Here is a 20,809-nt window from a genome sequence, read left to right as displayed (position 1 = left end):
TACAATTTCATTATTTAACATTAAACACTGACCAATCATCACGCAAGAGTATACACCTACAAACTGTTAAACATTAACACATGGTTTATACATCATTTATTTACAGTGTTATGAACACAATCACCCTCCAGGACAGATTTTGTCTCTGTGACAGTACAGTTTATGAACAACTTATAATTTATAATCTTTTTTCAGTTAGAGATGAAAGTAGAGAGCTGCTAAGGTAATTGTTTATAAATGTATTGTTGACATAGAACAGTTTAGAATCCCATTAGAAAAAGAAAAAAAAATGTTTCCAATTTTGACAAGAATGCAAAACTCACAATGAAATTCCCACACATCTTTACTTTAGACCCACATCAATTTCATATAATATAATCAATAAAAAAGGACACAAATGATCATATCACAGTATCTCATAAAATGTAACTCACACAAAGGGCTTTTGTCATCATGACACACAGACACACCCTCTCACAGAGAGGAAACACAAATCCATTGGTTCTGAGGGACATTTCAATGTGGAATCTAAAACATACCAAAGTGCTGAATGAATGAGGTAGATTGTTTAACTTGGGTTTAAGAAAGTGACTCCCGTGCATGCTAAGTATTACATAGAATACACACAGGTCAATAACTCCCAAGACACAGAACTACAATACAGCATGGTGCAAAAATGGGCAAAAAGAAGCAGTTTAGCCCTTGCTTAAGGCATTTTGGACCTTGTTCAAAACAATGCCCACTTGACTTACACAAGAGCCGTCCAGAATGACGGAACATTAAAGTCAGAACAATCCAGTTCTGTCTTCAATCCTCCCACCCGCTCCTTTGAAAGATACCAAAGGCAACATCTGATCAGACTGGCCCATCGGAGGTGTTTACAGCCATCCGAACACATTACACCTCTGTTCTCAGAATAGACACTAAATACTAACAAGAACTAAACAACCCTTTTCAAAGTTGTACTAAGCTTTTCTTTGTTTTTGTAGAGAGTTGGTGTTGTCAATACCACTACATATTTCCTGTAACCAAGAACTGTATTCATTAATTAGTCAAGGTAGAGCAACTACATGTAGGCAACTTTTAAAATGCTGAAAACGTGTACAGAACAGTGTACATTTGTGTTCACTATCTTTACCATAGCCTGGGGGTCCAAGTCTATTAGGTTTTGTGCTGAAGGACTCTATTTTAGACTGTGAAATTGTTTCATTATCATATTCAGTGAAGCCAAAGCATCTACTTTAAAAACATGGTAGAGTAATACACAGAGCATGTAGTCGCTTTTAACTAGATGGCAATAATGGTCCAAAACGGCCTCTTGATAGAGGAAGAAACACCCGGTACATTCTAACAGTGTATTTTTCTTTTCATCAGTGACATCCTTATACTCGTTCTGTCCCATAATGTCGTATTAACATAAAGCACAACACAGGAAAACAACACAATTGACACAGATCATATAGAAACCTAACGCCTCTGTATTCACAATCCATTAAGGCACTTAATATTAACCAGGCCCCAATCAGGCACTCTCTTCAAACAGAGAGACAATATCTTCTCTGTGCATCTTCATTTCTCATTCATTTTTGTTTTCCAATCCACTCCTGGTTAGTGGACCACCCCCCCTGTTCTCTGTGTAATAATCCAAAAGCAAATGTTCACACAGTTCCTGTGGGCCTCAGTAGAACTCGATGAGATATTCCGGGTAAATCTGGTTGCTGTCAAAGATAACGTAAATCTTTGGATTGGCTACATCGTCCACGCAGCTATCAAAGAAGTTGGTATAGCTGGCATCTTTAGAAGGAGGTCTACAGTACAGTGGGTGGCCCAGTGTGTATTCTCCGACCAACACCCTTGCCAGGAACATGGTCTTGTAAGGAGGCTCGCTGGCAAATATCGGCGGCGCCAGGCCGTGCTTCTGCAGAGCAAAGTTGTGTTTTCCTGTCGTAAGGCAGAATTTACTGGAGTATTTGGCATCCCTGGCAAAATAGCTTCCTAAACAAAGAATAGGAAAGAGCCATTAAGGGTATCTCATAGCCACATACATGTCACAACACAAGAGTGACCTACCTTTCCCATAGACATCTCCATGGCTACCGGTAAGCCTCCAGTCAAAGTTGTATGTACAAATAGCAGGAACGTTGCTGTGGCCTGTGCCGTGAAACAACATCTTCTCCTCGATGTCCTGCGCGCGTTTTACCTTTCGCAACTGTGCTTTTTTCCTTTGGAAAAACCAAAGAAGAAGAAAAACACAAACGGCATTGGTCAGCCTCAGATTACATTCGATTAAATATTCATGTTTACCTACATCCAAAAAACAAACAAGTAACGTAAAAACTATACAATAAAAATATCATAACTGAATGTAAATTACTGTGTACTGTATCAAAGAATATATTGAAAAAAGTGAGTCAATTACCTGCAGAAAAACTCCCACAGGTCAAGGTTCTGAATCCTCTGGATGGTTTTGATTGGGTGTCCCATCGTTCTCTCATACAGCCTGGCAACCTCCTTGAACTCGTAAGTATCTCTGCTTAACTGAACAAGCTAAAACAGCAACGACAACTTTTAGAAATTGTGTAATTTACAAAGACTGATAACCCGTAGCCTTACAATAGTTTTGGTAACACTGCATTCCGAAAACCCCTTACATCTGAGAGTGTTTAGGGGGTTCCATTCATTTAAGAATGCTGGCCATACATGGTCATACTGTTGACACAGGTCTTGGTTGTCCGTACCTGATAAGGATCATCTGTGTTTATCCTCTCCCAGTGGCAGGGAACTGGCAGGGCCAGATTGTCACAAATAAACCTGGTGAAGATGACAGATGACAATTATTCTCAATATCGATTTGTTTCCAGCTTTTATATTGTATTTGCCCCCAGATTTAGTATATTCTGTCTTTAACCTTCAGGTAGACTAAAGGGTTTCAAGACCTAGGATAGAATAACATTATACCAGCCTGTGCAAGTTCACTTTAAACAAAGGCAGAAAGAGTTTAAAACCCATAAACTCATGAGTACATTTCAGACCACAAATCGCTAATCCTACATTAAGTATTTTCCTCATACTGTGGCTGATAATACCTGAAGCCAGTTGCAGAATGAAGGGACCGCTTGATTGGCCGCTGTTTCCCGGTTGTCACATTTATCTGTTTCATAACTGGACAGGAATAATGTCAATCAAATATGAGCCAATCAATGACTATCCCAAACAACAATTGATCATAGCAAAGTTTTAGTACTTTTAGTGCTTTTAGTACCTGAAAAGTCTAGCCGGTAGGTGTACTTGGCAGTGTAGAACTCCATGACACCATGTTGATTCCGGCTGTAGTGCTGTTCAATTTGATCACTGGTCACTGAGCATGCAGCGCTTGGATCAATCTAGCAGACACGTTAAGAGTCAGACAAGAGATGAACATTTGGAACAGTGGAGGGTGTGGCCAAACTCTCCCCAGTCCACCACACACATTTGAATGGCTCCTCCCTGCTGAAGCAGTGGGTGGATGATCAATGTGTGTTTGTACAGAGGAGGCCAGAGGTGTGACGAGGACCAGAGGAGGCGGAGCTAAGTCAGACAGACTGACAGCTGACACTGTAATACCCTGAGGCAGCTGGATGGTTTAAACAATGAATAGGTCATCGGCAAGGGCGTAGATTGTGGTGGGGATAAGGTGAAGATGACTGGATTGATCTCTGAAATAGATGGATGCAGTGAATGTCGACTAGACTGATGGGTAAATTACCATGACCATACCTCAAACATATGCCAGACTCCACACTCTGCCAGGTAAAACCAGCACCAATTAGGCTCCGAAGTGTCCATCTCCTCCACCTCCGAGGAGCATTCCTCCTCTGGTGTCCTTATGGCAAACATGACAGTCTGGAAAATAGGTGTTTAAACTACTTTTAGGTTTTTCTAATACACCAATGGACAAGAAAAAGTACACTGGGGATATGGTTTAACGGTTTGAGTTTACTTGACAACATTTTTTACTCAGTAGCTTTAACAGTCTGTTTCCTGTTTGCTGATGCAAAATATCGGATGACATAACTACCACATCAAACAGTTAAATCCATCCCGTCAAAACCACATACTACATCGGATCTCGGACTGTGAGCCAACATTAATCAGCTAGCTACCACACCTAAGAAATATAGCTAGCCCTGGCTTACCGAGATGTTGTAGAGCTACCTCCAAATGCACGTGACTTCTTTTAGACAATAGACCACATCACGACATATAGATTTTGTCGAAATGAAGCGCAAGCACAAGGATGCACATTCAGCTTGCAGCATCACAACATGAAGATGCATTTGAGTATCTCTGTCGATTGTTTACAAATAGCCGACGTTCGTTTCCTGCAGAGCTCGAGTTTCCTGGTTGCAACGTCACAATTTTACGTCACAGTCGACGATGCAGCGACTATTGACATCCTCCACGATGCATGATCCAGAAAATAATAAATACGATATTCAAAACGTTTTGTTTTATGGACATTTATTTTCCAATCAAATTGGTCGACACGCCAGTGCAAAAGGTGAACCCCACTCTGAAATCACTGCAAATTAGGAGTTCCTAACGTTATTGATTGTGTGAAAATGTTTAGTGACAGTACATCGTGCACAGCAGTCCATCATAAACATTGTCCCAAGCGTAAAATAAGGTAACACATGCAAAGCAAGAAAAGTCGCCGATTTGGACCAATGAAAGACAAAAACGCATTCGGGTGTATGATTGCCAAATATAAAGCAGACGCTTTTATCCAAAGAAACTTCCAAGAGAGGGACGATCGGACGAACCCGGACGAATCTGGAAAATAGCTAAGACACACCCCATTTCTTACTAGGGAAATTGCGCTCCTGATATTCTGCAGTCAAGGAATTTGTCTTCCAGAGTGGCACTTTATGTCCTACATGACCTATTATAATACTATACTATAGTATGTACTTTATATCAATCTAAATCTGAGGCATACATTTTAAGGTAAGTTGATTTGCTTTATAACAAGCCATGGACATTTGGCTGTGAGGTTGTGTGAATTAAATGCTTTGGTTGAAACGCTTTTAAAACAGGCTCTAAAGTTTTAATGCATAGATTACATTCAACAAAAGTGCAAAAACTGTTATTAGAAGGACAGGGAATAGCAGATGTTTTCCAAATCAGACAGAAAGCCCCTTGATTGGGCTACATTGTTATGTAAAAGAGTTCCTCTGAGGAATTCCAGATGGTAGTTCGAGGGTTCAACACATTCCACCAGGCCAGAGTGTAAGAAATTGTGTGACCGTAAAAATGTGCGTGTGTGGGTTTGACTGAGATAGACAGAAACCATGAAAGAGGCATCGGATGAGGGGACCACTTCGGGGGGACCGGTTGACTCGGAGGCCCAGGGAGAGAGACCCCAAGCTGGGGTTCTGCCGAGGGAGAAGTGGGCCAACAAGACTGAGTTCTTACTATCCATGGCTGGGGAGATCATAGGTCTGGGAAATGTGTGGCGCTTCCCTTACCTCTGCTACAAGAATGGAGGAGGTAAGCCTTTTCTCCTATGAGAGGGTGTCAATCGGTGTGTCATATTGTTGAAAGATTTTTGCATTAGATAAAAGAAATTGGAGAACATTTGGAAACTTTTTTGCTACAGAATATGAGGACTGAACACCATAACTGAATATAGAGGAGAGGAGGAGAGAGAGGAGAAAGAGAGGAGAGAGAGTAGAAGAGGAGAGAGGAGGAGAGGAGGAGAGAGGAGGAGAGGAGGAGAGAGAGGAGATAGAGAGGAGAGGAGTGGACAGGGTATGCATTTCGTATTTCGTATAAAAGAGATAATGAGAAAAACTTGAATAGGAAAATATGGAAAGAGAGAGAGGGCAAGAGAGAGAGATAGAGAGAGGGTGAGAGAGAAAAAGAGGGCGAGAGAGAGAGATAGAGAGCGAGAGAGCCTTAGGGAGCTTCATGTTTGAGTCTTTGGCTGTAGGGGGGGGGGGGGGGGGGGCTCTGTTTCTGCAGGCAGGCAGCAACAGAAGACCAACAGCATACGGTACATCTCAAAAACAAGACAGCAGTCCTTCAGATCAATGGCCCTCTTTGTTTAGTCTTCACTCTTCGTAAAGGGAATCCAAATTCAAATTATGTCAATTGGTTTAACAGACTGCACTAGAAAACATCGCAGAACTGTGCACTCTGCGACTGCGCGGTAACACATCGTGATGTCCTGTAAGGGCCTCTTGCGAAGCATGTCCATCTTTGTTAAAGTAGCTTGCAAACTGATCTTTTCTTCTCTTGTGTTTATTATTTTTTTCCATCTGTTTATCAGCGCATGCGTGGTGATTCTTTGCTTCACCATGGTAACACCCTTGTGTTCTTCTCTGGTTCCCTCCTGCAGGCGTGTTCTTCATCCCTTACTTTGTATTCCTCTTCTTCTGTGGTATCCCTGTGTTCTTCCTGGAGACCGCGTTGGGCCAGTACACCAGTGAGGGTGGAGTCACGGCCTGGAGAAAGATATTCCCCATGTTCGAGGGTGAATACATACGTTTGGGAGTCACCTTTGAACCCAATCACAACAAAGGAGATTAGGCCTGTCCTATCCTTTCTGTGACAATGCATCTCAACACAGGCACTGACCACATTCTCCTTCCTGTGCAGGAGTGGGCGTGGCTTCACAGGTGATTGTGATGTACCTGAACATCTACTACATCCTGATTTTAGCCTGGGGTCTCTTCTACCTGTTCAACTCATTCAGAAACCCCCTCCCATGGACCACCTGTGATAATTACTGGAACACAGGTGAGATGCAGTACTGTGGGAGGACCAGTGTATGATGACAATTACTGAAACAATAAACTATGAGAGGGAACTACATGTTAATAAATGAACACATTTACCGATAATCCAAGTGGATTCGCTGGAATATATCTACAGTGAAAAGGTTTACCCGAGGTATATCATCAATATACAACGGCTTTCAACCAGAATTTGAGGGCCGATTTACCTGATGTATGATTATAGCCATATCCAAATATAGTAAATATAAGGCAAAAAAAGAAAATCTATTACCGCACATGTACGTACACACAGGCAGACGATGCACAGTGACAAGACATAACTATGAACAGCATCTCCTCTCTCTTTCAGAGATGTGCCACAATCGGATTGGTTCTTTTGCAAACCCACACCTATTCAGCCAGAATTCCAGTTGGTCATTCCTGAGCAACGATTCTAGTTATTTGGACTATGGCAACTACACAGAGTAAGTTCAATGGGAACTTAGAATTGTTTTTGGGGGGGGGGGATTGTATGCCTGCACTTGGGACCATAATACTTTAAATCAAGACGGATGAGAAACATTTTTCTTAGGAAACTCCAAGCTTATCACACTGGGACACACTTTGGGACAGAGAGACATGACACCCACTCAATTTAATAAAGAAATTATCTCACGGTCTTAACCCTGCCCTTTTCTCTCCCAACTAATCTCTCTCTCTCCTTCGCTCAGTCCGATAGCAAATAAAATCATCTCTCCTGAAGAAGAGTATTGGAAGTAAGTGAATAAACACATACATACACCCACACTGATAAGGAAACTGACATTTACACGACCCCACCAATGTCCAAACAAACACTAAACATTTTACTGTTGGCTGTTGGGTTTAGAATGCTTGGAAATACTAATATGCCAACTGCTGACTGTTGGTGTCAGTTGATGTTTGTAGGGGCAGTTTAAACTGGCCTTGAAGCTGAACCCCCAGTCCTATAGCCTAGGTGTCTTCCCTATCAGTAGGGTGCAGGTTCAGTGAGGTTTCTCGTATCCATGGTGAATCAGGGCTGTCCAACTGCATGACGCAACACTTGAACTGGGCCCCGTATAAAGTTCACCACTTAATTCTTCTTTGTTTGGTTATTTCTTCAGGAATCAGGGAAGCGTCCCTCATGATGCATTCCTGACTTCCTATGTGACTCCAGAATTGAGAAAGAGTCAGAGAACTGCAGTTTACAGCTCAAACAAGAACAACATGGGTTCTTTCTTCCAAACTCAAGCCCTCGAACATAAACGAGAGGAATTATAACATCTGTATTTATCATTCACATGCTATTTCATTCCCGGTTTGATCTTTACAGTGCCCACACATGGAGACCAGAAAAGCATAGTCATAATTGATTTGTGCTACAGGAGAAAAAGATTCATGTTAGTGGATTTTGGCACATTGTTTGTCTGGTTTTTGCACTTTTGCACTTGTCTGTTTCTGTCCACGCTCTATATGTTTACATTATAAATGTTTGTAAAACAAAGTATGTATCCACGTAGGTGTGTGTGTTTGTATTGTGTGTGCATATGTTGTACTCTCATACTCATACATTTTACATACATAAAATGAATGAATGAATGTGTGTAGGTGTGCATGTTTGTATCTATGTGCAAGCACATGTACATGAGGATGGGCCTGTCTGTCTGCCTGCCTGCCTGCCAGTCTACCTGTCTGTCTGCCTCTATGTCCTCTCTAGGTATCGGGTTATCAGACAGACAGGGGACATGTCTTTCACTCCTAACTGGGACATAACTCTCTGCCTGCTGTTGGCCTGGGTGCTCTGCTACTTCTGCATCTGGAAAGGAATCAAATCCACAGGAAAGGTGAGTTGCCCTGAACCAGTGCCCTATCTGTTTTCAGCATGTGCGTACACATACAATCATATACTGTATCTAAATGTGTGTGTATGTTTATATAGATATATAGCTAGATGATAGATGTACTGTATAGTATATCAATTGAAGTACATTTGGATCATTTAGTAGATAGTTTCATCCAAAGTGACTTGCAAACGGAGCCTATAGGATGTGTTTGGTGCGTCCTAGGTGGTGTACTTCACAGCAACCTTCCCCTACGTCATGCTGCTCATCCTCCTCCTCCGAGGGGTGACCCTGCCCGGAGCCTTCGAAGGGCTCAAGTACTACCTCATGCCTAACCTCAGCAAGATCACCAATCCTGCCGTGAGTCACAGGAAGTGTGTGTGTCTGTGTGTGTCTGTGTCTGTGTGTGACTATGAGTGAGGAGTTGGCGAGTTTTCTTTTTTGGGGGGTTTATATATTTGTATTTCTTTCAGCAAAATAATGTGTAAGGACAGTAAGCCTTATGTTACCAACAGTGAGTCTCTAGCCAAGTCCTGCTTTGTCCTGCAGGCCAGGAAAAGAGCACAAACTAAGTTTTATGTGAAACAGAGTGCTTTGTAACGGAAGCCCGTCCTCCCTAACAACCATGTCATCAGTGTAACGTTACAAAGACAACATCCCTGGAGTGAATGAAATTAGTCAGTTGACTTAAAAGTGAAGGCATTAAGGTAAACATACGATCCACAGATGCTTCACACAAAGTGCAAGGCTTTATGTCTTTCTGCTTTTTCAGCTTGTTATCTTCACAGCTTCCAGGGTCAAGGGTCAACAACGCCTGCCATGTATTTTCTGTGTCTTGAAGGAAGTAGGGGCCGCTACAAAAATTCTATCACTGCCTCTGTTTCAGGGGCCCCCATCCAGTCTCACACGTGTGTGTGTGTTGTTTTTCAGCACTCGCAAAACACAGGATGCAGATTATGGTGGAATTTCGTGTCGACAAGGGGGAATTTGTCTGTGAAGACAGGCACTGACTCTGTGTGTTTTTCAGGCACTGATGGACAGGCGAAGCATTCACTGTATCGTGTGAGCCTCACATCTGGCTGTTTCTGTACGGACAGATGGATTGTGTCTGGAGACAGAGTGCTCACACTCACGTTAGAATAGGGGGGAGCTTCATTGCTGGGGGCGACATCGTACCCCTCCAGTGAGCGGAGGCAGGGGCCTGTGAATGTGGGTCAGGGGTCACACAGTTACATATCTCCAGACACGACAGTTCTGGTCGAAAAGAGCGTTTGGTAGCGTGGCATTTTCTCTGCATCTGGAACGGATGTCTGGTGGGATAAACATACGGGTTAGAGTCCAGTGTTCAAACAGAGGGTTGTGAGAACTGAGGAAGGCTGTTGTAGCTGTGTTGGTGGTGGTTTGGGAGTGGCAGAATACTAGCATCCTTATCCTTTGTGCTAACACTAACCAGATGCTGACTAAATGGGGCCTGGTGTGCTGAGGTGGAAAACATTCTTCAGATATTTTTTCTGCTACAACAATTCTTGTTACTTATAGCAATTCATGTTGTTTAATTGTAACTTGTTTAACTACATGCTCTTATGGTTCTTCCGTTTGGCACTTATTTTGGTTGTTCACAATATGTGCTTCATGTTTTGGCTACTCGCAATGTTTTTGGGGCTATCTTGTTGTTATTATCAGTGACCTATACACTTTGTAAAGCTCTCTCTTGGAAGTCGCTTTGGATAAAAGCGTCTGCTAAATCAATAGATGTAAATGTAAATGTGTTAGTGTAGCAGATCATTTTATCCAAAGCAAAGAGTACATATAGTATACGTGTAGCAGGTGATCAAAGACGTAAAGTGCATAGTTACATAGTGCAAAGTTATGCAGTTTAAAAGGGAATTTCTTGGCACTTGTCGTAAATTATGTTGTTGGAGTATCTTCCAATGTTACCTTGCAGGTAGCATGCTCTGATTAAGTTACGTATACTGTGTAAGTTATGTAACTGGTTAAATAGAAACCGTCATTACTAGTCATTACTAACACACACACAGACACATACTCTCTCACACATACACAATTAATTACAAACACACATAGCTACTTTATCATGACTTTCACATATGATTTCTTTAGTAACTCTTTTGTTGAGTGATCTGGATGCATGGTGTAAAGCAGAAAAGCGAACGCAGCAGGACTTTCAGACTGGGATGTGTGACTTGCAGTCCTGCATCACAGTAATACGGTCCTACTGACTGCAGATGGAAGTTGCCCTGGGAAAGAGAAGGAGTTTGTTTATTTAGTGGAATGCCGACGTTAGCGCAACCTGTTTTTGATGAAACATGGTTGACTCAGACAGACTTTTTATGGTCCTCAAGGAGATCTGATGAAAACCATATGTTCCTGCAGAATACCTTTAACGGAGAGCAACTGTTCACATCTACAGTGAGTAGCTAAACATCTCTATCTCTCTCTCTCTCTCTCTCTCTCTCTCTCTCTCTCTCTCTGTCTGTCTGTCTGTCTGTCTGTCTGTCTGTCTGTCTGTCTGTCTGTCTGTCTGTCTGTCTCTCTCTCTCTCTCTCTCTCTCTCTCTCTCTCTCTCTCTCTCTCTCTCTCTCTCTCTCTCTCTCTCTCTCTCCCTGTCTCTCTCTCTCTCCCTGTCTCTCTCTCCCTGTCTCTCTCTCTCTCTGTGTCTCTCTCTCTCTCTCTGTGTCTCTCTCTCTCTCTCTCTCTCTCTCTCTCTCTCTCTCTGTGTCTCTCTCTGTGTCTCTCTCTCTATGTGTCTCTCTCTCTGTCTGTCTGTCTGTCTCTCTCCCTGTCTCTCTCTCCCTGTCTCTCTCTCCCTGTCTCTCTCTCTCTCTCTCTCTCTCTCTCTCTCTCTCTCTCTCTCTCTGTGTCTCTCTCTCTGTGTCTCTCTCCCTGTCTCTCTCTCTCTCTCTCTCTCTCTCTCTCTCTCTCTCTCTCTCTCTCTCTCTCTCTCTCTCTGTGTCTCTCTCTCTGTGTCTCTCTCTCCTCTCTGCAGGTGTGGTGTGATGCAGGGACCCAAGTGTTCTTCTCCTATGCTGTGTGTCAGGGGGTTCTCACTGCCCTGGGCAGCTACAACAAATACAACAATGATTGCTACAAGTGAGAGACGTCTATGTCCACACACACACAGACAGACTCTCACACACACACACACAGACAGACTCACACACACACACACACACACACACACACACACACACACACACACACACACACACACACACACAAACACACATATTCACAGACAGACTCACAGACACGCACACACTCACACAATATCCAATAGCTTATATTATATTTTGTGATGTTCATTATGATTGTGTTTTTCAGAGATTGCATAGCGCTGTGCATTTTAAACAGCAGTACCAGTATCTTTGCTGGTTTCGCTGTATTTTCTATATTGGGATTCATGGCTCATGAACTCGGTGTAGAGGTAGCAGATATTGTTGAAGCTGGTGAGATCCCTGTATTAATTACTTTGTTTTGTCTTTTTTTCTTGTCAGTACAACACCCTTTCCGATTCTGGCTGTTGAAACTGTATCATAAAAAATCCCACAAGAGGGCACTCTAGCCCAACTAATCCTACACGGATATACTCACACTGTGGAAAACAAGCAGATAGTGTTCTTTAACCAGCATTTCCTACATTGTGTTTTATTGTACTGCACAACTCTCGATTCTAGGGTCTCTGGGTATGTTCTTATGCATGTTTAACCCTTGTGTTATCTTCGGGTCGTTGTGACCCTTCAGTCACCATCGTGTTGCTACAACTTTAGCGCATACAAAAATAAAGTGAAGCATTTTCTTTTAACCGTCGGGCTGTCACACCCCCCCCCCACAGTGCAACGGTAAAAAAAAAAAGCCTTTTATATGTTTTTGTTTTGGGTAAAGTTGTTGACACCCCGAAGGTTCACAACGACCCATGGTTAAGGTAAGCCAGTGACCATGTCATCCCCCGCAGGTCCTGGGTTGGCCTTCATCGTGTATCCCCGAGCTCTCGCTCTGTTGCCCGGCGCTCAGTTCTGGAGCATCTTGTTCTTTCTCATGATCCTGTTCCTCGGCCTGGACAGCCAGGTAAGGGCCAAGACATGTGTGTGTGTGTGTGTGTGTGCGTGCCTGTGTGTGTGTGTGTGTGTGTGTGTGTGTGCGTGCCTGTGTGTGTGTGTGCGTGCCTGTGTGTGTGTGTGTGTGTGTGTGCGTGCCTGTGTGTGTGTGTGCGTGCCTGTGTGTGTGTGTGTGCGTGCCTGTGTGTGTGTGTGTGTGTGTGCGTGCCTGTGTGTGTGTGTGTGTGTGCGTGCCTGTGTGTGTGTGTGCGTGCCTGTGTGTGTGTTCTCTGGGGAATTAAGAGGGAGTCAAACAAACGTGTTTTCATCCCTAGTTTGTGTGTGTGGAGAGTCTGGCCACAGCCATCACTGACCTATTCCCTGAAAGACTGCGTAAGCCATACAGGAGAGAGATGCTGGTTCTGGCCATCGCTGTGGTCTGCTTTCTACTGGGCCTCACTCTGGTTTCAGAGGTACAGTAACTTCCTGAATACAGTGGAAGAGAGAGAGATGTAGATGACATTTGCAAGAAAGAAATTGAGAATATATTTAAACATCTGATCTGTCACCATTCACTCTGACCTTTGTGTCCATCCATCTGTCTGTCCAACTGTGTGTGTGTGTGTTAGGGAGGGATGGTTCTCTTTCAGCTGATTGATATCTACGGCCCCAGTGGAACCAGCCTGCTCTTCATCGCCTGCATGGAGACCACGGTCATCGCCTGGCTCTATGGTCAGTGATGTCACAAACATGAATCTATGGTCAGTGATGTCACAAACATGAGTCTATGGTCAGTGATGTCACAAACATGGCTCTATGGTCAGTGATGTCACAAACACACCAACAAATGAAGAACAGTATGCCCTTCATCTGCTGAATGAGTCCAGTATTAGCACCCTGTATAAGAGGTCCTCTTACCTTAGGAGAGGTAACATGGCACAGACCGCACCCCGGTCACTAGTTGATCTGCTGTTTTCCTTTATATATGTTTTTTGACGGCATTTTACCTGGTTTTGTTAGACAATAAGGCCTCAGGCTGGAACGTATTTATCCTGTGAGCAACCTGGAGGCCTTTGGAGCTTCACATGTGGACGGTTTACTTTATAACCACAACAGTTTGAGATGAACCAGCATGCACTACACAGCTCATTCTCTCTCAGCGTGTTTTAAGGACTTGGTTTTTATTGAACTGGTTAGGTTGACTGAGACCATTAGGCTTCACAGCTTGCCAAGAGGTATGTATAATATTGGTGTAAGCTGCAGTGCTGCCCTGTGGGAAACGTGGATTCAAATCTCCTCTGCTCAGAGCGTTGACTGAAGCCTGGATCACAACACGCCCCCCACGTACAGACATCAGATCAGACCCGGGTGAACGGGATTTTCAAAACGTGGAACCATGTGTGGTAGTGTTGATTCTACTGGATTGTCTGACTTTGCAGGTGCTGACCGTTTCTATGACAACATCCAGGACATGATAGGCTACAAGCCGTTTCCTGTTTTGAAGTACTGTTGGCTGTTTGTCACGCCCTTCATCTGTGGGGTGAGTCTCACAGCTGGGTCTCACATCTCTATCAGTCTCTCTCTATCAGTCTCTCTATCAGTCTCTCTATCAGTCTCTCTATCAGTCTCTCTCTATCAGTCTCTCTCTATCAGTCTCTCTATCAGTCTCTCTCTCTATCAGTCTCTCTCTCTATCAGTCTCTCTATCAGTCTCTCTATCAGTCTCTCTCTATCAGTCTCTCTCTATCAGTCTCTCTCTCTATCAGTCTCTCTATCAGTCTCTCTCTCTATCAGTCTCTCTATCAGTCTCTCTCTATCAGTCTCTCTATAAGTCTCTCTATCAGTCTCTCTATCAGTCTCTCTCTCTATCAGTCTCTCTATCAGTCTCTCTCTATCAGTCTCTCTCTATCAGTCTCTCTATCAGTCTCTCTCTCTATCAGTCTCACAGCTGCGTCTCACATCTCTATCAGTCTCTATCAGTCTCTCTCTCTATCAGTCTCTCTCTATCAGTCTCTCTTTATCAGTCTCTCTCTATCCGTCTCTCTCTCTATCAGTCTCTCTCTATCAGTCTCTCTTTATCAGTCTCTCTCTATCCGTCTCTCTCTCTATCAGTCTCTCTCTGTCTCAGTATCTTAGTTTCTATCTATCTCTATGGATTGCTACACTAAATAATATGATCCTCACGGACATTTACATTTCACATTTAGTCATTTAGCAGACGCTCTTATCCAGAGCGACTTACAGTGAGTACAGGGACATTCTCCCTGAGGCAAGTAGGGTGAAGTGCCTTGCCCAAGGACACAACGTCATTTTGCGCGGCCAGGAAGCGAACCGGCAACCTTCTGATAATAACTTGATTCCTTAACCGCTCAGCCATTTGACCTGCGTGACCACATGTTTGTCTCCATGTTGTGGCTGTGTTTTCAGGTCACCCTCCTGTACAACCTGAAATCCCAGTCCATGTCCATCTCAGACTACCTCTTAGAGCCCTGGGCCCGGGTCATGTCTGCTTTCCTGGTCATCACCCCGCTGCTGTGCATCCCACTCTACATCCTGGTGTCTGTGTACAAGGTGGGGAACTGCGTGTGTGTTTGTGTTCTTGTTTAACTACCCTTGTGGGGTCCAAATCCTCACAAGTTTAGTAAAGTATGAAAAACGTGATCATTTTTCTTTGGCTTGATAACTTTAAATCTTAGTGTTCAAGTGTCAACTTTAAGTGTTAGGGTTAGAATGACATTAAAGGGTTAAAGTTAGAGTAGGGGTTAGGGGTTGGAGATTTTGAATGGGAGTGAATAGTCGGGCCCCACTGGGACAGAAAACAAGTGTTTGTGTGTGTTTGTGTTTGTTTGTTTGTGTGTGTTTCGGAATTATAGCCATATCCTTTTTCCCAGAATCCTTTGGGGATGACCATTCCATCCAGTGACCTCCGGCAAGCCAAGCCTCACAGCCCCAGACTGAGTCTGTGTAAACGTGTCATCTTATCAGGACAGCAGAAGGCCTCCAGAGCAGACGGAAAAATGATGGACGTCACTGGAGTCTGACGCAGACCAGTGATGTCATCAAAGTGATGTCATCAAAGTGTGCGGAACCTGGTTGTTGTGAAAGACTGGCTGAAAGACAACATGTTACAGATGTAACAGAAGCATTTCTTTTCATGTTTAAGTAAGAACTGTTTACACCTAAGATAAATATTCAGGGATGTCTTTCACCTATTATTTCTGGCGCTTATATATAGCAAATGAATATTCGTATTATTTTTATACTATAACCTTGTTAAAATACACTTTTCCTTATGTTGATAGTACTGTATGTTTTGTAAAGGTACAATAGGTAGGTTTGATCCCCAACAAGCATATTGTGTAAGATACTTTCCATCCAATTACATTCCAGCAATCCTAATCCAGCCAAAAATTTGATACCAAGGTCACTATGAGGTCACATTTCATGTCACTTTCTAATCTGACCTCATCGCCCTGCTGATGCATCATGGGAGATGTCTTGCCTACTTCTTTTTGTAGTTTTGTATCTGATTCTAGCAATGATGCAAAGCACAAGGAAATAACACTAATCTCAACAATCGTACTCAAATAAATGATGTTTTGTAGGTTTGGTGGATCATCAACAGCACAAGCTACAGTTAAACACTCATCATGTACTCAATTGCTTTACGTATTGAGATGTACTCCAGTTCATTGATTGAATGAATATTAAACATAATAATGATATACTGTGATGGCCGATATCTAAAAGTTCAATTTGTTCCACAACACAAATCAATCCTCCTGGTTTGTCCTCTCTGTAAACGCGTTCCAAACACACAGGATACCCAGCCTTTGGTGTTCTCGCCTCACATAGAACCATACTGGTGTACCACTCCCCAAGTCTAGGACGTGTGTTTCCACCGTGGTCTGGACCATGGAGGGATGAGAACCTACTCTCTCGTCCACTTCCAGTTGCCAGGCCGGCATTCTCTAGTGCTCTCATTCATCTAATTCGAACTGGCATTCAATTAACCAACATTTCCGTGCAGCGCTACGAATGACCGGCGGCACTGTTGAATGGTGGTACTGGAAGGCAAGAGATTGTTCTCTGGCTCAATATGGTGGGCTGAGCTCCAAGGGGCAGTGTTTACCGCGTAGCTGTTGACGTGAGCCAATGAAGATGCCGGGATTGTACACTGATAGCAAAACGGGCCAGTTAGGAAAGAGAGAAGGCACAAGCGAGGGGGGTTCTTTGAGGTCAAACCCCCCCATATTTGCATATTGATGTGTGTACATTGGCTAGTGTTGCGGCCCCCACAAGCCTCAGGCTGGGAACTATAGAACAAGGGGCCGCAAGAGCAATAACCTTTATGTCTCTCTCTGTAATTATCTGACCATCCACACTGACAGGCTGTTACATGTTCACCCACTTCACTCACAGATCTGTTGTCCCTGAGAAGGACTGACGAACGCCAGGACAACAGATCGAGCAGAAAACTGTTAGCAGCAAGAACAGCAGACTTTTCACTTTTACAGACTCTTACAAAACAGCTGTCGGGTTCTGGAGCTGCCAGATCTGCCTGGGTCCTTGATTGGACACAAATATATTCAGGTTTAAGCTTGTCAGAATTATCAACAGACTGAGCTCCCAAGACATATGTATACCTTGTCGTAATAGAAAGTACTGTAAAATATTCCGGAAACTGCCTTGTAAGAGTTGTAAGTTCCCTGTGGAATTTGAATACTGAATACGTATTGAAGACGGAGAGAAAATAGCGTTTAGCCACACAAGCTCTTCCTCACACATGATGAAAACCATCAACACACCCATGTGATCAAATGTTGAGTAGTACATGACAAAGTCATAACAATAATTACTATGATAATAGTCACAATTATCTATAACTACAGGTATGATGTAACAGGGGCAAAATAGATGATGGCATGTAATTGCATGTTGCTTAAGTGCGTTGCAGGTTAGCTCTGCTGAGAACTGCAGACTTAATAACTCTCAAATAAGGAGACCAGAGGCATCTGGATTTGATCTTTTTATCCCTTCGCATTATTTATACAGTTCTATGATGTATGTATCGAAGGTGCATAATGAATCAAACTGCAGCTCATTCCCTGTAGTAGCCGGGTGGTAATTGTGAACTGGTTGGGGAATTATTGACATTGTGACCAGGCCACAGAGTGCTAATTATAGACAGGCTCTGCTCAACATCATCCTTCACTGTCATCAAGATACAGGGTGTATATACGTACACTGTACACACACACACAGACACATACACACACACACACACAGACACAATCAAATATACACACACATTCACGTGGAACTGCTTCCATAACGTTCATCAGTCAGCAGCACATGGTCTGACCTCATTACCATGTCCAGCTGACCAGCTCTCCCTGGACTCCATGCCCACACCGCAGCGGCTGCTGTCCTTCCATCTCATCCAAACTCATCTTAATAGGCCAAGTTTCAAGGGTTTATTTATACAGGCCAACAGCTGCATGGATCAGAAACCCCTCCCCCCAGAAACATAGCAAATGATGAATATCACACAATGTTTGTGATTATTTTCCCCCGACCTTCTACGCGAAGACATCAGATGATCTATATAACTGATCATCCCACAGTAGAGCAGTTGGGATGACCACAAAGACCTGAACAGTTCTTCTGATTGAAGGCCTTGTTGAATTTGTGGACAGTACATCTATGTATTATGTAGTACAGTATATGTGTGTATACTGTGCGTGTGGCCTGCATGTACGTTCTGTATACTCCAACTGTATAGAACATAATCTGACTGTTGTTTCAACTGGTGACAGAGATTCCAGAGAGAATGTGAGTGATAAACTGGTCTCTCTCACACGGAAACTCCTCCCATCCCTGAGACATAACTTCAGAAGCTCTATGAACATCCCACTGAAACCTCCATGGAGCATCAGAGCACCTTCAGCCCTAGTACGCTCCAAACGCCCCTCGGCCCTCATAGAAACTCTCCGATCGACACAACAGAACGCGCCCTGCACGTACCGTCTTCACAACAAACGCCAAATCGGCCAGGCCTCGTTTCATTTCACTCTTTCTCGTTAGCACGAAACGCTACAAACTTCCAGGGGTCACCTTCCGCCCCGGCCCCCAGAGAGAGAGCTCTCATTTGGGATGCAGCAGAGGCCTCAGGTGGACATGCATCACTCTGTACAGTCCCCAGCTGTCCCCTCTGCCCTGCTCCCCGTACATCTTCATCAAACACTAATGGGGCCGAGGTCTGTTTGCTGAGCTCAGCGGGAAACATCACACGAGGATTGAGGGAGAGAGGGGATGAGGGGGGGAGGTAGAACGTTTGAAAAAACAAGAGCTTTTCCGACTTCACGTTGTCGGGCTGAAATGCATGTGATTAAATCTGGGAACAAGGTTTTCAGCTCCGCGTATGGACTGGTAATGCAGAACAGCCTTCTCTGTTGCTATCATGCCGAGACTATCCATTAGGGGAGGGCGGTGAAGGCTGCGTGTGTGTACGTATTAAATGGACAAGGTTTCATCAGGGTTTTTATCATGCTGAGGACTTTGAGAATATTTGAGCAAAGCACAAGCAGACGTTAACACTGGGTGATTGGTCATGACTCAGGGTTAGAAGAGCAGAGTGATTGAGGGCTGAGGATATTGATCCTGAGAGAGGTATAAGTCGTGATGACAGCCCAGTGACGTCCCATGTGGACCATACATCAGACAAACTGTAAATGAAATTCCCCTCTCTCTCTCTTGCTCTCTCTCTTTCTCTCTCTTTCTCTGTGTCTCTCTCTCTCCGTCACAAGCACATTCAGTTTCTGTACCTGACATACAGCTCAGTAATCATTTGTTATTTTGTCTACCTTTTTGTCCCCTGTAATACCTAATCAAATAGTAACCATGTTACTGTAAGCAAATCGCCTACAGCAGAACTTAGCCATGCATTGAACTAGGAATTGATTCATGGTACAGATAGGTGTGACCCAGAATGGATCCAAGGTCATATGGATGCCACAATGCCATGTCTTCTATTTAACTGTCTGTTCTACGTGCGTTTTAAAAGGGAGATAATAGCAAAAAATTCTTATTTCCGTCTTGGACTGTAATAGTTTGCGTCTGATAACTCCTTTGTGTGTTGTTTACTACTCATGTTCAATAACTGCAAATCCATCTGGGTGGGCTTTAGAAATCCCTCTTCAGAAAAACATCGGAACGATCGATTACCTGAACAAAGTAGAGCTAGGCACAACACTAATACAACTCGTTCAACTTGATAAAAAGTAAGCTGTGTCCGACCAAATAATCAAGCCTTACTTTAGTGCCATTGTTCGAGTTTCGGCACTGGTCTCTCAAGGCAAACATTCTTTTCATTTCTCTTTCTTTCTTTTCGTTCAATTTTATTTGTTTAATTTGGTATTCTCTGAGGAACTCGCAATGTAATGATAATAATCTGGGGCCAAAGTAAACATTGACGTAAACCAGCTCTGACAATTCCAATTCTGCTAGCCGTCAGAGTCGACCCCCTTGAATGACAAAACTGGCAAACGACCTCGGACTGGCTGTTGACAAGAAAGGCTTGCCGTGTGCGTGTAATTACGTTTCTAATATGATTTTAATCTCCTTTTTCAAAGAACCCCCTGGACAAACAGGCATCGGAGCGCTTGTCAACACCCAAGGCTTTTGTCGCAGAGTTAATTAGTCTCTAATTGGCTTCCATAATTCGGAAGGGGAAGTAGATATTGACGAGGGTGGAGATGATATCTGCATCTCTCAAAGCTTACATTTTGTTGAAATAGAAGAATTAAGAAATTGTTTTCCTTTTGACATGGGTAAAAACAAAAAAGGAACCATTATTGTAGCAAATTGAAATAATCACGTATCAATAAAAAAAGCATCACAGAAACAGTGTAGACCAACAAGGATGATTTACCAACTGTAATGTGAAAGCGTATAAGCAGGTTTTACTTTACAGGTTTTACATTACTGAAGGCAAAATGGCAGTTTAGGAAATCCTGCTCTCCTTCTCCTCCTTCTTGTGTATTTGGAAGAAACTGGAGAGACATGTAAAGAGAGACACTTTACAGTAAGAGCAGCCCTGGATTCAAGAATATTTGGATTCTTTCACTGTTGTG

The 20,809-nt window shown here is 43.3% G+C and overlaps 2 protein-coding genes across 3 annotated transcripts; one reads left to right on the top strand and one right to left on the bottom strand.

The window, feature by feature from the left end:
* Window positions 1–79: 79 nt before the first annotated feature.
* LOC124469357 (protein mono-ADP-ribosyltransferase PARP11-like) lies at window positions 80–4,399 on the bottom strand. Its single transcript, XM_047022592.1, has 8 exons — window positions 4,176–4,399; window positions 3,757–3,882; window positions 3,263–3,383; window positions 3,087–3,162; window positions 2,739–2,811; window positions 2,420–2,547; window positions 2,071–2,222; window positions 80–1,995 (listed from the first exon to the last, which is right to left on the bottom strand). The coding sequence occupies exons 2-8, from the start codon at window positions 3,874–3,876 to the stop codon at window positions 1,679–1,681; spliced, it is 987 nt and encodes a 328-aa protein (XP_046878548.1). The 5' UTR covers window positions 3,877–3,882; window positions 4,176–4,399; the 3' UTR covers window positions 80–1,678.
* On the top strand, window positions 3,394–16,407 carry LOC124469355 (sodium- and chloride-dependent betaine transporter-like). Of its 2 annotated transcripts, none has more exons than XM_047022590.1 (16): window positions 3,394–3,736; window positions 5,322–5,529; window positions 6,380–6,514; window positions 6,640–6,780; window positions 7,129–7,243; window positions 7,490–7,534; window positions 8,497–8,623; window positions 8,846–8,980; window positions 11,628–11,731; window positions 11,963–12,087; window positions 12,594–12,706; window positions 13,011–13,148; window positions 13,305–13,407; window positions 14,115–14,215; window positions 15,102–15,245; window positions 15,566–16,407. In XM_047022590.1, the coding sequence occupies exons 2-16, from the start codon at window positions 5,331–5,333 to the stop codon at window positions 15,713–15,715; spliced, it is 1,875 nt and encodes a 624-aa protein (XP_046878546.1). In that variant the 5' UTR covers window positions 3,394–3,736; window positions 5,322–5,330; the 3' UTR covers window positions 15,716–16,407. The 2 variants fall into 2 exon arrangements, with proteins under 2 accessions (XP_046878546.1, XP_046878545.1); XM_047022589.1 differs by lacking the exon at window positions 3,394–3,736 and adding an exon at window positions 4,572–4,986.
* The last annotated feature ends 4,402 nt before the right edge of the window (window positions 16,408–20,809 follow it).

Source organism: Hypomesus transpacificus, chromosome 7, assembly GCF_021917145.1.
Source record: "Hypomesus transpacificus isolate Combined female chromosome 7, fHypTra1, whole genome shotgun sequence".
Taxonomy (NCBI): domain Eukaryota; kingdom Metazoa; phylum Chordata; class Actinopteri; order Osmeriformes; family Osmeridae; genus Hypomesus; species Hypomesus transpacificus.
The sequence above is the reverse complement of the archived record's forward strand: the minus strand, read 5'-3'. Positions and strand labels throughout refer to the sequence as shown.